We start from the raw sequence: 25020 nt of genomic DNA on the forward strand, positions 1-25020 counted from the left end.
AGGTAGGGCTTCCATATGACTCCATGTACACTAGAACAGAAAGACAGTTCAGGCTTTTCAACTCACATCGCAATGCATTCTGGTACTGTCTCAGGCCCCATTCACAGCAGGGCTAGACGCAAGGTGTGAGTTGAAAAACCTGGACTGGCTCATACTGTCCTAGTGTACACGGAGTCTTGTGGTAACCCTAATATTTTGTGATTTAAAATGCACTCAGCGTGTGCTCCCTATTACAATTCCGAATTTGGTTTGGAATTCTAAATCAAAGATAAAGTGGACGTTCATTTCAATTTGCATCAAGGGGTTTCGGATTTTGATTGAACATCAAGAAGAACCAGAGAGTGAAGGTGGCATTAGCTCTGGCAGCATCCTGAGTGGGTTCAAACGTTACGCAAGGAAATTATTGATGTCTGTTAAAGCAGTATCTTCCATTTAAAAATGTGTCATTATGCTTTTCCAGTGATAAAGAAGTAGCAAGGGAATGCGAGCCTGTCTATATGGAGGTATTGCCTCATAAAAACATGTTTATCAACTCTGAATAGCTTTTCAGTTACCACACAGAGACTGTTTGGAACCATATGAGGTCAATTATCTTGGCACACATAAAATCCCAGATGACAACTCCTAGGTTAAATAAGAGCCAAGCACCTCATCTTCATAGCTAAACAGAGCAGCTAGAAGGAGTATTTTTAGAAGCATATTCGGTGGGTGTTTTTGACGGATTATCACAACTGCTTATATGCTATAAGATACTGAAGTTGTTAATAAAATTATGTTTTCATAATATATTATACATTTCATTGGCATTCTAAAATACATCTGTGTATTTTTTTAAATGTATTGTCTTTGTCATACCTTTGTTGAGTGGTGAATTATGATGTGGTGGTTTTGTAATGTTGGGACCCACAACGGATTCAAACCCAGGTCTCCAGATGTGTTAATTAATGCACCCACTTTGCTACCCCCCCCCCCCCCCCCCCCCCCCCCCCCCCCTTAAGATACCATTCAAAGACAAACCCCCTTACTGTGTAAAGGTCTTGTATTCTTTTATTACTATTTGAAATGCCTTAAACACGGATTTTGTTTGTGTGAAGAATACAATATGGTATTGGTTACCACGTACAGGTATTTGCATTTTTCTGTTTTGTAATTTTGAGGGGTGGGGGGGTGGGGGTATGGGGGAGCGGACGACGACTGTAGTACAAATGGTAGTTATCGTGTGTTAAATCACAGACAGGGATATCATGTTTTAAACGCGCTTTCATTTATTATTAAACTCACAAACAATTGGGACACACATACACGGTGCTCTAGTCTTTAATTCTGTACTAACATATGAAAAGAGAAAATTCAGTGTCAATGTTTCTGTGAAATGATTCAAACTAAAGAGATTGCGAGATTGTTTCGTTTTTGTTCATTTATAGCAAAGGCTTTGAAAGTATGTATTTTGTTTATGATTTAAAAACCTGTCATATGAAATGTATGCGCCTTTATCACAGATGGGTGTCTTTTTTTATTATTGTTGGAAATGGGAAAGGTTTCTAAGGGGATCTTCGGCTGGCTACCTCCTGGCAGCTCTGATATCCAGTAGCCAAAAATAATTGCGGGTACTGAGTCCTGCTCCCGCGATGATCATTACTAGTCGTGGAGCGCATGCACACAAGGTATGGGGTCCCCATGGTAGGTTCATTTTCTGAGGCGATTAAAAAAAAAATAATAATAATCCCTACATCAAACAGTTGCATAAAAGCTTACCTGTAGTTCTAGAAATATCCTCTAAGTGTCTCTCTATCACAACTGTTGTCTAAATGTATGCTAATAAAAGTTTGTGTGCACGTTTATTTAAACATCTGAATTCAACAACAACAAAACCCTTATCATGTAAGCTGTGATACAAAAGCTGAGAAGAATACATTTCATCAAAACCCGTTTACCAAGTTTTGACAATATCCCTATAAAGTTTTGTTTTAAAATGGTGGAAAACTTCATGCTATAATTTCATAATCAGACCATATATGCTTTTCTGATTGTTCACTGCTCCAGGCAGTTGGTATGTATATTTACTGTATGCATGCACTTATGAATGTACGCACAGTATATATGTATTTTAGTTTTATGTTCCACTGGTTCACAGGTAATCTCTTAAGCCTTTTCAGAGACTGTCTACTAAACAGCATATAAAACTTACAAAAAAACAACTGAAACAGACAAACAACAAGAATTAGCAGCAGATTTATTGCACACAAAAAAAAAAACAAATACAACAACACACCTTAGTAAATGCATCGAAAGACAGTTGAGTTAATGCATAGATACACAAATCACCCAACTAATTATAAACATTCTGAAACATCTCTGCTCCTGTCATTAATTGTGCTGTTTAGACAGATAACGAGAATCCCTATATTTGCAAATAGACACATACATTCAAGTTTTGGTTAGTAAAAATGATTACATGTTTTACAGCTTCAACAGATTTTGTTTAAACCATGCATTTTCTTAAATTATTTTTTATTATTGAGTCAATCATTCAATCGTTTAATCAATATGTATTTTAAATAATAAGAACCGACACAATAACAGATGCTTTACAATGTACACATTCAATCACGCATTCAATCACACTCACCCTTGTTTTATTCTGCTTTAGGTTCCCTTCAGTGCTTTGCAAGCTGTGATGCTGACTTGGGTTTGATGTAGCCTATCTGTAACGTGTGTAGCTGGTGTTAACTAATATGCCTGCCTTTAAGAAGCCCTGGAAAATTGTCAGTATAGTCTGTGGAGATATAATATCCGGTTGTAAATACAAAAGGTATATTTTATCTTAAAAATAAATAAAACATTGAACTTGAAAATATGCCATGTACTGAAACTCTATAAAAGATTTATATACAGTTGGTTATTGTTATTGAAATGTGGATCTAATTTTCCCTCTGTAGATTATTTGCACTATCGTTTTCCTTATTTCTTGCAATCTTATCCCATAAACGATAGGGTTTAGAAGAGGAGGGATAATGAATAATTGTAAGGACATGAAGCTGCGTACAGGAAAAGACACATTGGTATTTTCAAGTAGATAGCTAATAACCTCAAAAAAAATGTTCCCGGTATAGTTGACAAAAGTGACAATGTGTGGTATGCAGGTGTTAAGAGCTTTGCTCCGATTGTCAGAGGAAGCTTTTAAACATACACTCAGTATTTTTTGATAGGAAAGCAGGACAAGAAGGACCGGCACACATGGAATTACAAGCGTTACAAAAATCGCGTACATACGTTCCCTAGACGCGTCTACACACGACAACCTGACAACTGACGCGTTACTACAGTATACCTTCTCTATGGTGTTGCCGCACAGTGGAAGGCTGGATGTTAAAGCTACCATTACAGTGAACAGGCAAACAGGAAAGAGCCAGGCAAAAAACAGTAGTATGGAAATGTTGGAGGTCGTCATGATGCTGTGGTACTGTAACGGCTTGCAGATTGACACGTACCTGTCGTACGCCATCACTGACAAAATAGTGCATTCAAAACCAGCGTAAGTGTCTATCAAGAACATTTGAAGCAGGCAACCGACGAGGGAAATCACTTTGGGGTTTGACAGAAAGCTATTGAGAAGCGTGGGATAGAGCGCTAGGCTTCCATACAAGCCGTTAATGCAGAGACTACAAAGAAAGACATACATAGGCTGGTGGAGATTCTGTTTGAGATAGATCAAAACGATCAGGACTAGGTTAACAAAAACCGTGAGCAGGAACGCAACAAGGGTGAGGGCAAAATACAAACACGACAAGCTACTGCCCGCTTCACCAAATCCAGTCAATAACAGGGTTGAAACAGTGTGGTTTACCATAGCTTCTTCTAGTTTGCACTCAGGGTATTCAAGGCCATCTTTACATTGAAACAATACATAATACATTAACGCAAAGTGCCAAATTAATACAATTTAGTGTGCACCCGCCTTTTTAGCATGTAGAATATTTCAAGCAGCTGCAAATACATACACTAATAAATAAGAAGCTATGATCATGTATTTATCCAGACTCTTTATAAAGTTTCCTTTTGTGTTAATCTGGAAGAGGGAGAAGGATTCAGAACAAATAAAATAATTGGATTTGAATTCTGGTTGCTTTATAGGAATCAACAATCCACTGTTTTGTTTTGTTTTTCTTGAAAGTAATTAATTTATCTTAATACTTATCATAAAAGTAGGTATTATTCTACACCACATTTTAATTACAGTGGAAAGAGGTGCAAGGTTACAGTTGATCAATGCTATTCTCTATACAGATTAAACATGAAATAGTTTCAGAAGAGCCACAAGAATAGATAGTACAGTATATCATCTATTTCAAATACCGCAGGTATAGATTAGAAGAGTTCTGAGGCTTGATCTGGCATACCTTGGACTGCCACGCTAAAAAGAAAAGAATGGCATTTGTCAATGTTGCATCAAAAATAAGAAAATAGTTTGTAAAAATGAACCATATTCAGTAAATTATTTTCATTGACTTCAACCTATACAACATACTATGAGAAAAACAGCTAATGCCTTCAAAACCCAACACAATTATTTCATACCTTTTTACATAACTAGGGTCTATATGATATGATAATTAAAATATATCAAAATAATTTAGACATATTATTTACACATTATATTACACAAAAAATCCTGTAAACTTGTTACAGGTCTAATGCCCGCTTAGAATGTTTAAATGTCAGCTGATGATATTGTTTTACATCAGTCTTACCTTGCAAAAGGAAAGCATGTTCTGGACTTTTGAAAGTGTGGCTTTCCGTATATTTGTACTATGCCAGTTAGGGAGACGGTGCATCAGTTCTTATGATGTAAATGTCCAGGGATTCCTCTGGCACGCAGCTCACCAGCTCAGCAGTCTGGAATTAGATATGCTGTTCTTGATCCACCACGGAGTATTGTTTGTTAGTTTTTACTCCCTTCAGTTTACTGTTTAGTTTATAACAATTATAAAATGTAATGACAGTAACATGCATTCCTCACCAGGGCTGGAAATTATAAAGTAGAGCTAGCAGTATTAACAGTGTGCACAGTATATAATAGGAATTAGCAATGAAATGTTTAAGATCAATTTAATAAGCCATTCTCCAGATATTGGCAGAAAAGTAATGCCTCATTTCCACTGCGGGCTGCGGCTGGCGCTGCCAAAAAAAAAAAAACGTGTTTCAGTGCTTTTACCAAACGTGGCCAACTTGGTAAGTTCTTATCCTGCGTCATAAGGTCACCACTGGAGGATTGTGGGATAGCATTGTGCTGTGAAACCCATAGCAGTCACTGCCTGAGCAATGGATCCTGCAATTGAAAGAGTGGACAGTGGGGTACAATATTGCAAACCAGGCCAGAAAAACCAGCCAGGGCCAATGTGACCGCAGTAGGAATACCCCTTTTTAGGGCCAGAGCCAGCCGCAACTACTTTTACTGGCCTGGTTTGCTGTACCACACCCGATGCAAAACCTGCAAAATAAACATGTCTTCTGAGTATTTGATTCAACAAATGCTTAAAAAATGAGCATTTTATGAAACAGATGAAGCTCCTGCTTTTTATTTTTAAAACTCTCTGATGCATACATACAAAGCAATGTGGGGTAACCTCTGTTCACCTTTTTTTTTTATTCCTCAGTTTGAGAGCAAAACATTGTATGAAATTTTTAACTGCCCTGGCAAGTCCCTGGACAAAATAAGCACTGCTTGTATTTAAATAACTGTTGTTAAGATTAGTTGTTAAGGGTTATAGGAGTTCCCTTTTGTGGCCTGTCCCCTCATATAATTGGAATTACTAATCATTGTGGTCCAGGTTATTAAAGGGGCTGGAGGTTAATTTATGCAATGTATTAAATTTATTAGTGAGCCTTGGTTAACGAGGAAGTAACCCTTGAGTCATTATGGAGTGTGATTTGTAAGAGCTTCAATAAACTAAGTGACTGAAAAGCAGTTTATATGTCTTCTTGCGGAACAATATGAACTGCCCTGAGTGTTTTCATATTTTTACTGACAGGAATAAACCAAACTAACTGACAGCACTGTATTGTTTTTATAACATTTTTTTTAAATAGTTAGAGCAACTGTTTAGATCAATATGCTCCATTACCCATTGCATCACTGCGGCCTGGAATCTGAATTCAATAACAAGGGCACACAGCGGTCATCATTAAGAAACATTTTAATCACCTCAGAGCTGCCCAGCGGAGAGAGGAAGCCCGTGGAGAGGTTTATATGAAAACGATAAACATGAATGTGGCTTGAGAGACCGCAGTACAGCTTATGGAGTGGAATCTCTTTAGACATTTATCAGGGTACAACCAATCACTTTAGTCTGATAACAAAAAACAGCAGCGCACACTGGGAACAGACCGCCATTGGGAAAATGTGTCCAATCTTGAGGGTCTCATTAAGGACACATCTCAGGTCTGTATGTATACGCAACAGTTTGAAACAACAAAGTAACTTTTTTACATTGGGACCGGAGGATCTTCAGTGTCCTCAGAGGGTTACGTCAGGTGTTTTATCTTGCAATGTAATTAAGGTTTATCCAAACAATGAAACACAGCATTTACAAGTATTTTTCTGGGGGGGGGGGGTTGTTTTGTGTTTCCCAATAGGAAATAGGACAACAAAATGCATTCGTCCAAATAAGCTGTATAATGATGTCTGCTGATCCCAATTGTATCTCAATGGTATAGCATGTGTGTGTGTGTGTGTGTGTGTGTGTGTGTGTGTGTGTGTGTGTGTGTGTGTGTGTGTGTGTGCTGTAGATCAATAGCAGCTGTCCTTGTGTGTGAACAGTACTAAAGGTAAGATCCATTGTCTTAGTAAGAAAAGACGTCCCCCCTCCAAAATCCAAATCCAGTGTAATCTCATAGTTTACATAGTGTAATCTCATAGTTTACATAATCTCATAGAATCTCATAGTTCTCATAGTTAAATAGAGATATCTCATCTCTAGTTACTAATGGACATTATTACAAATACATAGGGTCAAATGCAATTCCCTTTTTAACTGGAACCATTGGTAGCACTGGGATTGTAAAATTAGGTGGGGGGGGGTTGAATAACATGACATAACATGGCTGGTGCATTTGTCCATGAGTGGGGGCTGGTTCTGTTTTCAAAGGAGGACAGGCTGGTGCAGTTCCCTGAGTGGGGGCTGGTTCTGTTTTTCACAACACTGAGATCAGCCTCCCTTTATTCCATTTAATAAAAATACTGAGGAAAACGGGCAGGTTTACAAGTTTAATTCTAGCAGCGTTGAGATCAGCTAGACAATTAAGATATACCCGAATGATAGCACATAAGAGCAATAATCATACGTTATTTATGTAGAAAATAGAAAAATACCAAACAGAAAATGCCTTACTTCATCAAATGTAGTCTTTTACTTTTTTTCCTTTAACCTTCAATTACAAATAAATAAGGATGGTCATCCCAAAAAAATCATCTAATAAAACAAATCCAATGCATATAGCAACCAACCTCTACCAAACTGCCTCCCTCTTTATAGAAAGCTTGAAGCAAGGGGCACTGGAGCAGCTCCAATTGTTTCCTCAGGTATAGTTTATTGTGTAAAGAATACATCTGGTTAGTATAAATACACAGCGATAGTGTTATATGACTTAGATATGAGTACATACATTCAGCTTACATGATTACGCAAAATTAGGAACAAGAAAAATGACAAAGCAGTTTATGGAAATTTATACAAAATATACACGTTACCCATTCAAGTAAAACCAAGCATTGCATGTGAAATCTACATTTAATGATTGCCAATGCACTGAAACATTGAGAACAGCTAGCTCCATTCAGAGTAGCCTCTGATGCCCAAAGAACAGCTAGCTCCATTCAAAGCAGTTTCATGTTTTCACACCGACAACTTGACTGTAGACAGGATGCTCACCAAGCAGTGAGTAGACACAGTTTTCATCATCTCTAACGTAAAGAGATGGGAGAGGAGTCGCACTTGCACCAACTGGCTCACTAGCAGGATGATGAAAGAAAGCTTCTGGGAAGAAACAAGCAAAAAACTAAATAACAAAAGCACATTGTCTCCAGAAGTAAACCTGTATAGACACAGAGCAACCCTCAAAGCCCTTTCTAATCTTCATATTATAACATACAGTACAGATGAAAATATTCTCATACAAGATTCGACAAAGGAGGATGCTAGCAGTGTGTTTGATAAACTCCCACTACAGTACGATGTTGCTGATCTGAAACTGCACAGTCATTACCGCATCGAAACACAACAAGAGTGGGAAGTTGCTTGTATAGAAATAGAATTGAAAAGACATCACAAGATTGAGTTGGAGAGATGTAAAATACAAAAAAAGTCCAACACTTACTTATATTTGTACAGCGAGCGAGAATTAGAAGTGATATCAAAAGCAAGATCACACATGAACCAAGTGGGATTAAGATCTTCCACAACCACAGCCAATCTGGAAAATAATCTGAATGTGCTAAAATACAAACACACAAGGAACTGTGGTCTTTGTTGTGTCTAACATTGATCGAACAAGAATCCTCTGCAGACAGTATACACACTTACACTACAAACAGATAAAGAAGAGGGACTCGGGAATATACAGGAAAATGACCCTTAACATAAGTATTATCTATTTTTACTCAATACTTAAATAACTTAAATGAAAGTTGAATTGACTGATACAAGATGAGCAGCCTGCCTGAAACAATGCAATGCAGAACATGCAATAGATTTAGTCATATTTAACAAGAATAACCCTACCTTGGTTACGTGCCGGTACACTAAAACTTGCAGTGAGGGGTGATTGGAGTGTGGAATGGTTAACCTGACAGGTGTAATTTCCACTTCCAGACACACTGCAGTAACTTGTAAGAGTAAAGGAGCCGTCATCATTAGAAGTCAGATTCCCCTCATGAGTGCCGCTGCTGAGCAGTTCTCTATCTTTAAACCAAGACACCTCAATGCCCTTTGGGCTGAAGCCCTCCGAAGTGCAAACCAACTGGATGCTTCCATTAGAATTGTTCACATAAACCAGCAGGATGTTCGGCCGGGCTGAAAACAGATCAGCACAATGGGGGGTATCAGCTAGCTCTTCCATTTCATTGTTAACTTTAAATAAATCACATTGCATTTCTTTTTATACTCTAAACATCTTAAAATATCACCTCAACTAAAATATCTGCCACTTGAAATAAAAGTTAGCAAGTTACATTATGTATCTCTAATTACTGTGTATTTAAATAGTAGTTACTTAGTAAATACATGCTTACTTACACATAATTACAATGTTATTATGTATAGTTGCAACATAATGTGCAAATCTTTTTTAAGTACACAATTGTATCAGAAAAGGGTTAGGGTTAGATTTAGATTTAGGTTTAGAGTTAGGGTTAGAGTTAGTATAAAGGTTATATCATTCAAAAACATGTACCCAATATGTATATTATAACAATACATTATAACATTGCAATTATACATTATAACTATGTGAATACACAGTTATTAGAGACTATACATGTGTTACCAAATAATATGCATGTGTGTGAGTGAGTGTATTAGGGCTGTTAAAAGATTAAAATCGCAATTAATTGTGAGATTTAATTTTTTTTTATCTCAGTTCATTTTGGTTTTAATCGCATATTGACAGAATTACTGCATCCATCTCATTTAAGTTTATTTAATTATGATGCTATTATTATTATTATTATTATTATTATTATTATTATTATTATTATTATTATTATTATTATTATTATTATTATTATTATCCAAAAAACATAAACACTGTTTTCCTGTTTCTGAATTATCTTTATAGTTTCATATTTATTTACAGTCCAGCATGTTTGTTAAATTGTTTGAACCAACTGATAAATCACAATGGAGTCATGTATAATAATAATAATAATAATAATAATAATAATAATAATAATAATAATAATAATAATAATAATAATAATAATAATCCTGTATTAATAACCTGAAATTGCCTAAATAAAAACACATTCACTGAGTAAAGGTTAGTAACTTGCCTATTATTAACTTTCAAAACTGCATCCTCTAACACGGCTTTGGATAACTTGAGCTTTGTATGAATGTGAATTAATTTTGTAAGATATAGAAACTTTTTTTAAGGTACAATTTACAAGATTATAAAAGTTAGTTTTTTTAGACAGAGTTGAAATACAGGAAGATAAACTTTACATACCAGTCACTTGAAGAAATGTTTTGTTTTGTGTTATATATTGTGTTGGTGGAGGTATCATTCTTTCCAATATACAGTTGTAAATACCAGAGTCATTTAAAATAAGAGCTTTAATGATAAAAGACAGATTATTTGTCTTGTTATTCCATGTCATGTTTACGCGTTCATTACACTGCTCTTCCCATGCACTGTTGTTCATATTCACTTTGTAACACAAGGTTGCATTTCTTTGTAAAGTGACAGCCATCACTTCAGTATTATTTAAACCATGGAAACAGTCAATAGTCGCTGCTCCTCCTTTCAGTGCTGTGATAACGTGTGGATCCTGGGATGCTGTGACTTTGAAAGAAAGAAAGAAAGAAAGAAAGAAAGAAAGAAAGAAAGAAAGAAAGAAAGAAAGAAAGAAAGAAAGAAAATGCAGAGATGATTTTGATATAATAACACCAAATACAATTTATAATTCATGAAAAACACCAAAGAACAAATATATGCCAAACATTTTAAATTCTTCTGCATGTGTTAGTCATTCCATATTTGTTATGCAAAAAAGTTTAATACCTGTTCAAGGAAAAAGTAAAAAGGAATTGGTTGTTCTTGCATTGGAATAGAGCAACTTTTGGAGGTGACCACGGTGCGCGGACAAGCAAGGCATGCAGGCTATTGATTCCTCTGTTGTAAAAGACTTTGGGCATATCTGCAGCTCTAAGAGGGTCACACAAACTGAACGCCTGCACATACAATCTCCTCACTGGAATTATTCAAGCACAATCATTTTAACAAACTTTCAGGATGCTACTGAAGTACCTTACTGCTTCACTATTTCATTATGAATTGTTAATATAACCACCCGCTTCACTTTCTCTAAACCAATCAAATAGAATATTTTCTTTTTTTTCAGGCTTGATTTTAATCAATGCAGCTTTAACCAAAGTAGTAAAAACCCTAATATTAAAGAGGTAATGGAGTTCTTTACCATTTTTCCACCCAACCCAAGGGTGTGTCACAGAACATGCGATGGCTCCTGTCGAATCCCCAGCAAAAAATGAGCAGCTCAGCCAGGACACTAACTTACATGACTCACCCATGCCTTTACCAGATGAACCACTTGTGGACCCTTCATCTTTTTTTTACAACAATCAACAATGAAAGCATTCAAGGACAATAACAACATTTACAGCAAACAGCAGCAAAGTCTGGTTAAACATGAAAAGGTAACTTCATCATGAGTGATCGCTGTTTGTATAGAATAGAATCTCACCTGCTTTCAAAATGAATAAGACCGAAACTAGGGTAGCTCGGCTCCTGTGCTGCAACATTTCATTTAACTGGAGCTAAAAGAACAAACAATATCACAAGCGTTTGAGATACTGGATCACCACTGATGTGTTAACCCAATAAACATTGTTGGCAAGATCAATTATTGTGCTGCACCAGACCTGAATGTAATCTGTGGTTTTCTGCAACCAATGCTGCATCACAGAACCGTTTAACTAAACATTATAAAATATCTGCCAAGAGCAGAAACCCACCCTCTATTCAGCATACTGACCTTCTATGTGTTATGTGTCGGAGGGGGGGTTCCAGTTGGGGGGGGGGGGGCTTTGATGAGTCAAAGGAACATTTTGGATATGTTTGATACAGCAGGTGGAAAAGAAGAAATTATAGGACAGCTAGACAGCAAGGAGGGATGCACCTTAAGGAAGAAACTTCAAATGAATTATACATCAATGCTCTAAAGAAAATGTGCCATAGATCTGAAAAAGAGATTCAGGTGTAGGTCTGTGCTTTGCATTTTCAGATTTCAATTTGACCCTGTTTCAGTTCTTTAGGGTAAATTCCAGTTTTCTTTAAAAATAAAAGTGTCATTCATATTATTCACTGGGTTCTTTCTAGCCCATCCATTGCTTGATTGGGGTGAATAAGACATTACTTAAGTTATCAGTAGTATTATAAGGTATTGCAGTTCTCACAGAATATCATTTAAACACAAAAAAAGCATGGCACCACTGAGCATAAGAAATTTAAGAATGAGAAAAGGTCATTTGGTCCACCTATGCTTGCTCGCTTTGGTGCCAGCTTGGTCCGTTAGCACAAGTTTTAGAATGGTACCTAACCTAACACACTGTAAATGAAAGTATTTTCCCATTTTTGAGTTTTGCAGTTTATCACCGTAAATCTCATAATTGGCGGGAAATTCCAGCTAATGGTTTTCCTCAGAGCGCGTAGGCTACAGCACTAGACGGAGAAGGTTTTGGTAGCTAATGGTTTATCATGCAACTGACAGAAAAAAATAAATATAAATTTTAAAAAATTGTTTAGGTTGGTAAAAATAAAAATAAAAAGTTTTGTAACACTTTATATTAAGATACAGCTTATTAATGTGTTATAAATGCTTAATAACAATGTTATAGAGTGTTAATAAAGCATTATAGATGGTGTATAACCATGCAATAACCATGCACAGAATTACATTTAACATCCCAAAGTACAATATGTAGCTAAAAATTGTCCCCTTTATAACTGTAATTCTGTCTATGGCTATTGCATGGTTATAAACCACCTATACTGCTTTATTAACACTTTATAACATAGTTATTAAGCATATATTTTATGTACAAAACATTTATAAGCAGTTTTAATGCTACATAGAAACTAATCAAGGGTTATGTCCCATAGTGGTGTGTATAAGTAAACATATACCATAAATATCTTAAAAGAAGGAAAAAAGAAAATATCAATTATAATAAAATTATACCAAGTGTATCAATTATAATGCAATTATAATATCAGTGATAATACTAGTGATTTTCCTTATTGCTCAGAATGAAACCATAAACCAAAATAAATGTTCTAATCAGCAAATATATCAAACGAAAGGATTATTTTCTCATCGCTGTCACATTAAAGCTAAAACCAATATTTACGAGAATACATCAGTTTAGGTTGTTGTTGTGCAGCTGTAATCAAAGGCCAAAATTGTCAAAATATCTTGAAAAATAAATACAGAAGGATATAACCAAAAAAACACACGCAACCTCTTCCATAAAAAGGTCAAATAAAGAAGTCTGAAAAAGACTTCAGAACAGAACAGAGGTTGAGATGCATATTTCACATGATAATCTGTAAGTCGCTTTGAATAAAAGCATGTGCTTAATCACTAAATAATAATAATAATAATAATAATAATAATAATAATAATAATAATAATAATAATAATAATAATCCAGCGTGCCTATAGAAAAACAACCCTTAATGTATTTCAATCTCACGATGTATTCTCTGATTGCAATGTTAATGTTTATATTCTTTACAAGCAATCTCTGAATGTTTCTGTATTTGTGAACAATCATATTAAAAATGTGAAACATTAATGTGCGTTTGTTACATATGCTTTAGAACAGTCATATTTTAATGATGTATTTAATATATTCTAAAATTAGCCAGCCTCCACTCAGAAGCCCCTGTTTGAATTTTCTGAACAAAGCACTGTTGTCCACGATAAATGAGTCCTGAGCCAGAGTACTTGGCAACTACATGAGTGACAATACACTGAGCGTCACATAAAACTTGCACAGTTAAAGAATGATGCAGTTTTCTGTTTCGGAAAGCAATTCCATGAATCTGGGGATATTGCAACATGTGTGCAATCTATTAAACCTTGCATGTATGTTTGGAAAGCCAGACAACTGATACAACGTGTGTTTGGTTCTATTTTGTTTCATGTCCCCAATTGGAAATATTATATACTCTCTTGCCCTACGGAAAAGTGACATCAGTCAGTAACTTTGTCATAGAAGACTGACAGATGCCTGATCTGTTCCCAGCTGTTGTCTGGATGGAACCAATTACATGAACATGAAGGGCTGCTGTAGCCTTTACAAGTCTGGTATGACTGCAGGGTGTTTGTGATTCTAAATCAGACTTAAGCAGATCACACAGCTCTGTTATAGTGCCTGTATCCAAACTGTTTCTACGCATAACTTGCATAGGAGTTAGATCTAGAAATGGCTGACGGGGACGAACTATTCCGGGTTTAGGGTAGGGTCGTTTTCTCCTCCTCCCTTCCCTCTCATGCTGCAGTCAGAGAGCTGGAAGCGCTTCGATATCCTCCATGGTCGATTACAGCTCAGTAGCCATCAGCAGTCTCAGATTAAATAAGACATGAGAGGGGTCATGTCTTAATGTGCACGTCTATTTTATTGTACTAAGTGATCACATAAGGGTTTTGCGACTTTTGAAAATAAGCCGTTAATTGCACAATAGAACCAATTACGGATTTCAATTACTTAACAAGCTGTAATGCGAATGTATTTTCAAAAAGCGCAAGTTATACGACATTGAAAAATACAGTTCACTGCCTATCAGTCCCAAAGTGTCACTCTTTGTGGAAAGCAGTTGTCCTTATGAAATGTTTCAAACTTAACTCCAGGTTGAGTGTATAAATCTGGTGAGAAGTATTCGGACGGGCCCTATAAAAAAAAGAGTTAAACTCCATTACCCCTAGCTCTTTTTGGAAAGCCTGTGCAATACATTACATTTTTTTTATCAATGATCTGAACTAAGTCGAATCTAATGTCCTTGCTAATTGCTCCGCTGTTTGTTTAATGTACAGAATTAACAGGGATATCGTAAGCAGAACAATTAGGGTAGCTTAAAGCATCCACCCACTTTTAAAACACAAAGGTACGACCTTACACAATTCATTACCATAAAAAAGAGACTTAGTAGAACGACATTTCTGAGTTTGTTATAAACCATGGGCCCGTTTCATAAAAGAGATTCACTCTGAATCGCAATCGCGGGCACCTCTTTGCGCATTTTGACAAAGCGCACCATGCTATCTCGTTGTAAAGTGTGCCAACGACTTACTGCCTGTTTTTTTTTTTCTTCTCATTCATGGTGCTGAGGTCATTCCAAGTCGCGAGATGCTCTGTGTGCTTGCCAGACTGATCAGCCACTGGACCACGCAGGTGACCAATGCATTGGCAATGCCCACCGTTTGTAAGGAATTTGTTTAATAGAAAGCATAACTTAAACATAAGCAAAACCTGTTGCACTAGATAGGAGGTTTTATCATCTTACCGTTGCATTTCACTTTGTTTGGTATTTTTTTCCAACACACACCCACAGTATATGCAAGCCTGTGGTAGAGTGGGCTGCATGTTGATTCTGAGAATTTCACAATCGTCTGGTGGAATTTCAGGCAGTTACAAAGCAAAAAGGTAGAGCGTACTGGCGTTCTAGCAGTAGCTCACAACTACAACGGGGCTCATCAGCCCCTTATTAAAACATGCAATATACAAATGCAAACATCTATCTGACTTTCCTTAACTGAGTTTACATTGTAGATACTTTTTATTTAAAACTTTGCAGACAGCAATAGCATTTTAAAACAAATTTCAGTAACTGCCAGTCATTATTATTATTATTATTATTATTATTATTATTATTATTATTATTATTATTATTATTATTATTATTATTATTTGTGAAAGTACCTAGTGGTTAGTAGCACAAGGGAACTGCAGCTTTTTAAAACGATTTCTTGCTTACAAGTTACAGTTCCCTATTGGAGAAACCCATTTAGGTTAGAAAAACATGCATTAGTAAATCAATAGGAGCAATAGTCAAGACATGAGAGTTCAGAATCAAATGTTACAACAGGCGGGGAATGCTGTTCTGTTTTAAGTGTGCGCTGTACCTCTGTGATGAGCCTGGACAAATTCAGAAGCTGCTTCAAACAGGACCACCGCACACTTTTTACGAGATAAAAGTAACAGCCACTCTTTCTTTTAATAGATACTTTTCTTTTGCTAGTTTATTAACTGGCAACAACTAGCTTACTAATATCTTGCTCACATTATTTTTTGTTAATGGTTTGTTAATTATCTTTTATTACAATGTACAGCTGTTCCAATTGGGATGATTAGTTCAGGGGTTCATTTGTAAACGAAAAGGCACCTGCGCTAATCTGATGAACAGGAGCGACGACACTTGTTAACGGTGCTAGTTTTTTTTTTGGCGATATATGTAAGTACACAACTGTATCAGAAAAGGTTTGGGTTAGGGATATGGTTACTGTATATTGTGCAAAAAGATTCACGCACTATTTACATTGTAACTATGCATCACAACATTGCAATTATGTATAAGTGCACATGGATTTACCAAGTAAGCACTATGTAAACACACAGTAATTAGAGAGACGATGTAAAGAATTATCAAAAAAAAAAATGAAGCATTTGTTAGAAAATATGTTTTTGTGTTATATTCTTAAAATGTATATTTGTGCATTAAGAATGAAGTAGCTAACCTTCTAATACCGGTGAATCCTCGCTTCAATGCACAACAGTGATCTCTTTCATTATATCTGGTCGGTGTGAAGTGTATGGGTTTTAAGTCACAGCTAAGAAGATAAGTTTCTAGTGCATGCAGTATGTGGTAAGGACTTCCTTTCCGTGTGTGCATCAGACTTTAGAATCACTTTACATCCAATGTACAGAGCGGAAGGTAGTAATCAGAACCTTTATATATATATATATATATATATATATATATATATATATATATATATATATATATATATATATATTACAGTGAGGCAAGAGCAATACAAGGCTATAATTCATTACACAGTACACTGAAACATTGCAGAAAACCTGTGAGATCCAGCAAGTGATTGTATAATTATCATTTCAATTACTTCCAACTTCATCAGTTATATGCTATAGTTATAGGAATAGATGCAATGCATAATATAGAAAAACAATGAGATTTAAATGGGAAAGAGCTAAAGCGATGAACCATACCACTAGTACTGTAGGCTGCATCCTTTAGAGCCATTGTTCTATCTCACACAAAGACTGTGGTCATTGATAGTGGCAGTGGCAGTCATCCTGGGTTCAAATGCTGATTTATTAGTCTCTTAATTGACGACAGCAGTGGATCATACTATTGTATTTAGAAATACTAAAATAAAGAAAGACACCAATGATAAAGTATTTCTAAGTTCAGCACTATGGAGTGTTTCATAGTTATGGATTGTATCATATTCAGTAGCATTAATAAATAATTCATCTACAGTTTATCATCTAGATCTGCCACCTTTTAGATCATTAAACAAGACCCCGGTTTCTTATGTAAGGTACTGGGCTAACACTCTGTGTTTTAGGGTCATTAACAGACCTCCAGGAATCAACAGGGTCCTATGCATGTATTGTGTATGGTGCATTTTTTGAATGTGTTTTCTCCAACTTCAAATATGGAACATTCTTCGTGTTTTCCTCTACTCACTGTCTGTTTTGAGCACCTTTAGGAGATGCTTGTAGAAATCTTGTGACCTGACTGCCACGTGAAAGAAAAGCATGGGAACATTGCAAGAGTGCTGTGCAGATTTCACGCGGTAAACTTTTATAAGGGTGACAGGAAATACACAGGCAGGGGATATATTCAGGAAACACAGAAAACAGAATGTGCGGGGTTGTATCTAGCAAGTAAAACCAACACCAGCTATGTTAGTCAAACATTGGTGTTTGTTATTTGCATAACAATTTACCAAAAATCTATTACAAATATCTACCTTTTCAGTTTAATTTTGAATGGTTGCAAATCACAGCTTTTCCATACTGGAAACTCTTGAAAAAGTGGTCCATCTAGTTGTGTACTGTTAAACTGTGTGGTGCTGCTATTGCTTGCCATGGTGAATTGGTTCTTTATTGTTGTACTGTTGCTTGCTTTTCATATGCTTTTACTGTTTTACTCATAGTTCCTCATTCCTTTGCCATCCTACACTAAATATGGACACTGTTTTAGCATTTGCTATTTGTGCATTCCCTTTGCAGTCTTTAAGAGGTCTTTAAAATGTTTGGATTTATTTCTGGATTAAAAAGTGGTTATTTTACAAAATCTGTATTTTTATTATCCCCTTCAGTCACATTTTTCAAATTAAAATTAAGAAAAATAAAACTTTTTATATAAGCTGACCCTCACTTATAAACATCTATGCATTATAAAGCGTAGCAGTTCATTTTACATGCATGTATGCTATATCTCTACCAGTTGACTTTACCATGCATTTTATATGATAACAAGTTTAGTTTGAATACACAAGTTTAAATACTCAATGCAAAAGATAAACCTCAATCTATGTTTTATAAAGGCTGAGGAAGCTTGTTATGAAGTTATATATTCTATTGTTTTTTTTTCTTATCAATTAAGCACTCTGAGGCTGTTGTCACAGCGGCTGTATAAAATGATGCTCTAGGCACCCATATGTTGTGAGGGGGATCGGTCTATAACGTGTCTTTTCACACACGCTCATTTACTGTCAGCAGCTGACCTTGTTCCTGAGACTTTACTAACTATAACTGGTCACAGTCTACCTCAAACCTGACACACATTATGAAGAAAGACCAGACCCATGTTACTGCATTTTATCTGACAAGCGTCTGTCTATTATTATATAATACGCTGTGGTTCAGCTGTGGTAGTCAGACCCTTTTACATCTGTGGTTAACTACGTGCTTATTCAGGTCAGTCGTGCTTAGCATAAATGCACAGTACAGTATGTATCTTAACATTGCACTGCAGCACCTTTTTATATGGCATGTTTGCAATTGGACAATATAGAATGCTTACATGGATAAAGTGCAGATGCATTTTGTAATATTTTAATGGCACAATATACTGCACACAATTACAGAATATTAAAACAGATTCATATAGGGTCAAAAAGTGATTCAGAGTTATATATTCAAGACAGAATGGAACAGGAGTTAGGCCGTGTCCTTGATGTGATTTGGATGGTGTTTGAATCCGTACCTAGAAATGCAGGGAACAAAAACACATTTGAATAAAACATGTGTGCACTGCTGCGAACTACAGTGGTGTGATCAGGGAAGCATTGTGTGGTTACGTAGTGTGCTTCATTTGTAAATGCAAAGCTGCACGTGTACAGTAATGAAGTCATTTGCAAAACCTGTTCATTTTTACACAATTAACCTAAATAAAGAGCAGCAGGAAATCAATTCAGAGGCAACAATATAAGAGCAAGAAAAGCATTGCCCCTGTGTAATAAAACAAAAGATTTCATACGAGTTCACCTACAGGCTTCTTACTTTCACAATTCGATTCATATAATGCTCACATGTTTAATCTATTTGTCCTTGTTTGAATGTTATACACATTCTTCAGCGCAGAAATGAGAATGCATTGTAAGTATTTCTTGAAGGATATACACATTCTTTAATGCAGAAATGATAATGCATTCTAATTATTTTTTGTAGGCAATACACAAGCTTATTTGCAATCACAAGTTGAGATGCAGGTGTTTACTGTGATGCAGGGAGCTGAACTGGGTGTGTGATAATTCATTTTTATCATTAAGGAGTTTGCTATCCTGATTTATATAATACTATATGTGAATCCTTCATTTTTAGAATGATTGTTTTATTTGTTTGTATCACGTCATTTAGGTTAGCATAATCTTCCGGGGTTTATCCTGGAGATCAACGTTGAAAGCAGGCTCTTCAGTTCGAGATGGGCTCTACTGTATATACCTGTATTCTTCTCATTTTCAAATAGAATTTTAGTTCCAATAAACTTGTATATCTTTTTCTTAAAAAAAGAAACAAAAGCTTATTTTCCTGATTTTTTTTTTTTAAAATGATCTTTTACTAAAAAAAACTCTACTGCGTTTTAAAATTTATTTACCAAAACTATAGACAAAATTCTCTAACTCATGTCTCTAATTTATGTATACTACTACTACTACTACTACTACTACTAATAATAATAATAATAATAATAATTGACAAACAATAAAGTCATTTTAATGAAAGTAACACATTTGAAATGCCTTATCATTTCCAGTACCTGTGTATTATGAGCAATATTGCAGAGATGAAGAGAAGGCCAATAACCATCGCCACCAAACGAAACAGGTGGTGACCTGTAAAGACAATGTTAAAGTGCATGAGCTCTGCACAGGTGAGGACTTGTAAAGACAATGTTAAAGTGCATGAGTTCTGCACAGGTGAGGACCTGTAAAGACAATGTTAAAGTGCATGAGCTCTGCACAGGTGAGGACCTGTAAAGACAATGTTAAAGTGCATGAGCTCTGCACAGGTGAGGACCTGTAAAGACAATGTTAAAGTGCATGAGCTCTGCACAGGTGAGGACCTGTAAAGACAATGTTAAAGTGCATGACTTCTGCACAGGTGCATGATTACTTCTCATTCACATACTAATAAAAGCAAACACATGAAACTTTAGTTGAACAGAACATGACAGTAACAAACGACAGGCTCCTTAGCTACGAGATATTACAATGGAATTGCAATGGCTTGGCATTCAAAGAGTGCGCTGGTGCACGTCAGTCAGCTTGTGCACATTTTAATTGCAATCGTTTTGAAACATATATATTTTTTACAGAATCTGACAGACCTTGCATTGCACAATTTCTAAATTAACAGCTACCAATAATGAAGCAGTTAATAAAGCATTTTTTGTGTTTGTTTTTCTCTTGTGTTTATCCATGAGGGAAACCAAAAGGGGTTTTCCATCAGTGTGTCTTATATTCAGTTCTTGGCTACAGCTTCATACCATGTTCTTGAACAAATTCTTACTAATACCCCTAGCAATAAGTGTTTATAACAGTAGTTTTAGCATCCTTGTATGTTAATACATTCTAATAGAACATACAGTAAAATAAACCCTTTAACTTTCAGTCTTTCAAGTCATTTTCACTTTTTTAATGTCTTTATTTATCGAGCAGATTTCAGCATTTAACAAACTTTGTAATAGGTGGATTATAAATGATTCTTCTTCAGAACTGTTATTTGAAAGACTCACAAGCTCCTAACATGCTTCTAATTAGTTCAGTATAGCACTGTCTGCACACACAGGTAAGGAGTTATGAATACTGTAGCAGGTAATATTCACTCTGGTGATTAATGAAGGGTGGAATGAACTTCCCTCTGTAGTCAAATAACTTTTCTTTAAAAGCACTGTAGTAAAAGTAAAGTACCATCTTACACAAAGCACAGTTGAGCTCAGGGAAGCATGCGACTCTAGATGAGTGATGATTATGGTAAAGCATTGTAAAGCATGCGTAACTATAGAAAAGCACTGAAAATGGAAATCGCATGGGGCACTTACTGTGCAAATGGAGGAGGATTCTAATCTGGTTATCATCATGTGCCGCTACAGTAACACTTGCAGTGAGGGGTGATTGGAGTGTGGAATGGTTAACCTGACAGGTGTAATTGCCACTTCCAGACACACTGCAGTAACTTGTAAGAGTAAAGGAGCCGTCATCATTAGAAGTCAGATTCCCCTCATGAGCGCCGCTGCTGATCAGTTCTCTATCTTTAAACCAGGACACCTCAATGCCCTTTGGGCTGAAGCCCTCCGAAGTACAAACCAACTGGATGCTTCCATTGGAATTGTTCACATAAACCAGCAGGATGTTTGGACGGGCTGAAAACAGATCAGCACAATGGGGGGTATCAGCTAGCTCTTCCATTTCATTGTTAACTTTAAATAAATCACATTGCATTTCTTTTTATACTCTAAACATCTTAAAATATCACCTCAACTAAAATATCTGCCACTTGAAATAAAAGTTAGCAAGTTACATTATGTATCTCTAATTACTGTGTATTTACATAGTAGTTACTTAGTAAATACAAGCTTACTTACACATAATTACAATGTTATTATGTATAGTTGCAACATACCTAATGTGCAAATCTTTTTGCACGATATATGTAAGTACACAGAAAAGGGTTAGGGTTAGATTTAGAATTAGGTTTAGAGTTAGGGTTAGAGTTAATATAAGGGTTACATCATGCATAAACATGTACCCAATATGTATATTATAACAATACATTATAACATTGTAATTATACATTATAACTACGTGAATACACAGTTATTAGAGACTATACATGTAAAGTGTTACCAAATAATGTGTGTGTGTGTGTGTGTGTGTGTGTGTGTATTAGGGCTGTTAAAAGATTAAAATCGCAATTAATCTTGAGATTTAAAAAAATGTATCTCGGTTCATTTTGGTTTTAATTGCATATTGACAGAATGACTGCATCCATCTCATTTAAGTTTGTTTAATTACTGATGCTGCTATTATTATTATTATTATTATTATTATTATTATTATTATTATTATTATCCAAAAAACAACCCAGCATAAAAACACTGTTTTTCTATTTCTGAATTATCGTTATAGTTTCATATTTATTTACAGTCCAGCATGTTGTTAAATTGTTTGAACCAACTGATAAATCACAATGGAGTCTTGTATAATAATAATAATAATAATAATAATAATAATAATAATAGTACATGATATTTTATTAATAACCTGAAATTGCCTAAATAAAAACACATTCACTGAGTAAAGGTTAGTAACTTGCCTATTATTAACTTTCAAAACTGCATCCTCTAACACGGCTTTGGATAACTTGAGCTTTGTATGAATGTGAATTAATTTTGTAAGATATAGAAACTTTTTTTAAGGTACAATTTACAAGATTTTTTTTAGACAAAGTTGAAATACAGGAAGATAAACTTTACGTACCAGTCACTTGAAGAAATGTTTTGTTTTGTGTTATATATTGTGTTGGTGGAGGTATCATTCTTTCCAATATACAGGTGTAAATACCAGAGTCATTTAAAATAAGAGCTTTAATGATAAAAGACAGAATATTTGTCTTGTTATTCCATGTCATGTTTACGCGTTCATTACACTGCTCTTCCCATGCACTGTTGTTCATATTCACTTCGTAACACAAGGTTGCATTTCTTTGTAAAGTGACTGCCATCACTTCAGTATTATTTAAACCATGGAAACAGTCAATAGTCGCTGCTCCTCCTTTTAGTGCTGTGATAACGTGTGGATCCTGGGATGCTGTGACTTTAGTCGTAGTGCATAGTAAAAACAAAGAAAACAATAGTGATTACTTCAATATGATTAATGCACATTAAATATGTTTCACGATAAACCTAAAATCAGCCCGTAGATAACAAGCTTTCTCATCACTCTTCTCCTCACCTTTTTGATTTAAAAAGTCTTCGAGCAACAGGCAAACTGAAACCATCAGGAGTAACTTCATGGTATCTGCTGAAACAGACAACTAAATTACAACAGGCCCACGGTCAAGTAAAATAGTTTTACTTTGACACTTCTACTTAATATTTACTCACTTTAAACATTACATGTTGTACTTACTGCAGCCAGACGTTCTTGAAGTTGCAGAGTTGACAAAGCGCAATCTACCTGCAATCTATCTGCAAAGCAGTGTCATGTGATTCTACCGGACATCGTTTGCATGCAGCCTCAGTCTTTTAATGCTCGAGTGACTGAAGCTCAGGAGAATACCACACTCTTGTGTGACCTGCTTGTTTCAGGAGGACACTGGGGCTTTGTTTAGGTTCTCACTTTGTTTTATTTAAAAAAAAAATCAATTAAACCAAAGCAGATATTTATTACTAAAGTGTAACAATCTTACTAAAAAGGTAATAATCAAATTCGAGGAAATTAATATGTGGAATGTTACAGCTTGATCTCCAGTCCTGCTAACAGCAGAATATCAAAAGGCTTCAGTGACTGTGAAAGCCTTGTACGAGAAACTCCCTGTGCTCTCACCTGTATCGTTACAGGTCAGCTCTTTTCACCAGAGCGCGGTGACGTGGGGGATCAGAGTCCTGTAGCTCTGCATTTGTGCAACATGATTTAAATAATGGTGCTTAATGCTTTACCACCCATCTGAATCCAAAGATAAAGCCGCAAAATAATGGGTTTTATTGTGCTTGAATCCCTCATATTCGGTATGGTTCTTAGTTCAGTTTTCAGCTTTGTGCACACCAGTGATGTGTGAATACAGTTAACCAGTGTGCAGACTATGTTTCTTCAGATGGATCTAGGGAAACGTGGGTTGTGCAAAATGGCTGGTTAAATGCTTTTGTTGCCATTATGTATGAGTTAGTACCATTAATATGGTTTATATTGGCAAATAGAAGCCACGTTGTTTTTTGTAAATTAGTGTTATTTAATTAAGGAATGTGTTCAGAAAGAAATGTAGAGATCTTGACAACATAAACCTCACGTAATACAAAGGAAACCTAAAAATCGAGAAACAATATCTATGTCTGTCTTTTAGAAGTCCATTATATTACAGCACAATAACTAGATGAAACTTTTTCTGAATATTTTTTGCCTGAATTATAGATAATTACCTCAAAAGTGCAATACACCTTTACATTTGAAAATAAATCACTTTTGTACATACAGTGATTGGTAGCGAGATTGAAAGAAACTAACAATATGTGTCAGCCAGACAAACACAGATTCCCCTAATCAATTGGAATTTTAATACATTTCAAGTAACCTACAGTATTGGTCCCTGTCGGACAGTGAAATAGTGTTCCACATAGTCTTCAGTTATAAAGCTAGTGTGCTGGTTAAGGACTATTTGAATACTTTGTTAAGACTGTTTAATATTAATTTGTGTATGCTCTGTGGTTAGTGAGTACAAGACTGTTTTTCTTATTAAAAAGGGCAGCGCTTATCCACTTAAAACTGTGACCTGTTTTCTGAAACAAGATACCAGCCTTTTCTATTGTTCTTGTAAAACTAACCCCTGTTTTCACGCAATAATAAACAAATGTCACCCACAACTGTTGGCTTTGGTAAATCTTCAGTTTCCTCTGAACTATTGCTGAAGCAGCGTGAGAAGCCAACTCTTTGAACCCAGCACATACCATGCTATTGCAGTATCATGC

General features: G+C 35.6%; 1 protein-coding gene and 1 long non-coding RNA gene across 4 annotated transcripts; both read right to left on the reverse strand.

Annotated features, from left to right (window-relative positions):
• Positions 1-2639: 2639 nt before the first annotated feature.
• On the reverse strand, positions 2640-3967 carry LOC121302559 (olfactory receptor 10A3-like). The gene has a single exon (XM_041232559.1). It carries the CDS (start codon positions 3914-3916, stop codon positions 2906-2908), a length of 1011 nt encoding a protein of 336 aa, XP_041088493.1. The 5' UTR covers positions 3917-3967; the 3' UTR covers positions 2640-2905.
• A 3594-nt stretch (positions 3968-7561) lies between these two features.
• Positions 7562-16644, reverse strand: LOC121302902. 3 transcript variants are annotated; one of them, XR_005947731.1, is made up of 5 exons: positions 16535-16644; positions 11480-11552; positions 10225-10560; positions 8377-9071; positions 7562-8036 (listed from the first exon to the last, which is right to left on the reverse strand). It is a non-coding gene; the product is annotated as an uncharacterized LOC121302902 (long non-coding RNA). The 3 variants fall into 3 exon arrangements; XR_005947733.1 differs by having other exon boundaries at positions 7562-8033; positions 8781-9071; positions 16535-16637; XR_005947732.1 differs by having other exon boundaries at positions 8781-9071; positions 16535-16637.
• Positions 16645-25020: the final 8376 nt, after the last annotated feature.

The sequence above is a fragment of the Polyodon spathula genome, chromosome 30 (assembly GCF_017654505.1).
Source record: "Polyodon spathula isolate WHYD16114869_AA chromosome 30, ASM1765450v1, whole genome shotgun sequence".
Classification (NCBI taxonomy): domain Eukaryota; kingdom Metazoa; phylum Chordata; class Actinopteri; order Acipenseriformes; family Polyodontidae; genus Polyodon; species Polyodon spathula.

Coding starts and splice junctions, on each gene's coding strand:
- LOC121302559 (XM_041232559.1), bottom strand. CDS start 3,916: ATGTATTATGTATTGTTTCAATGTAAAGATGGCCTTGAATACCCTGAG.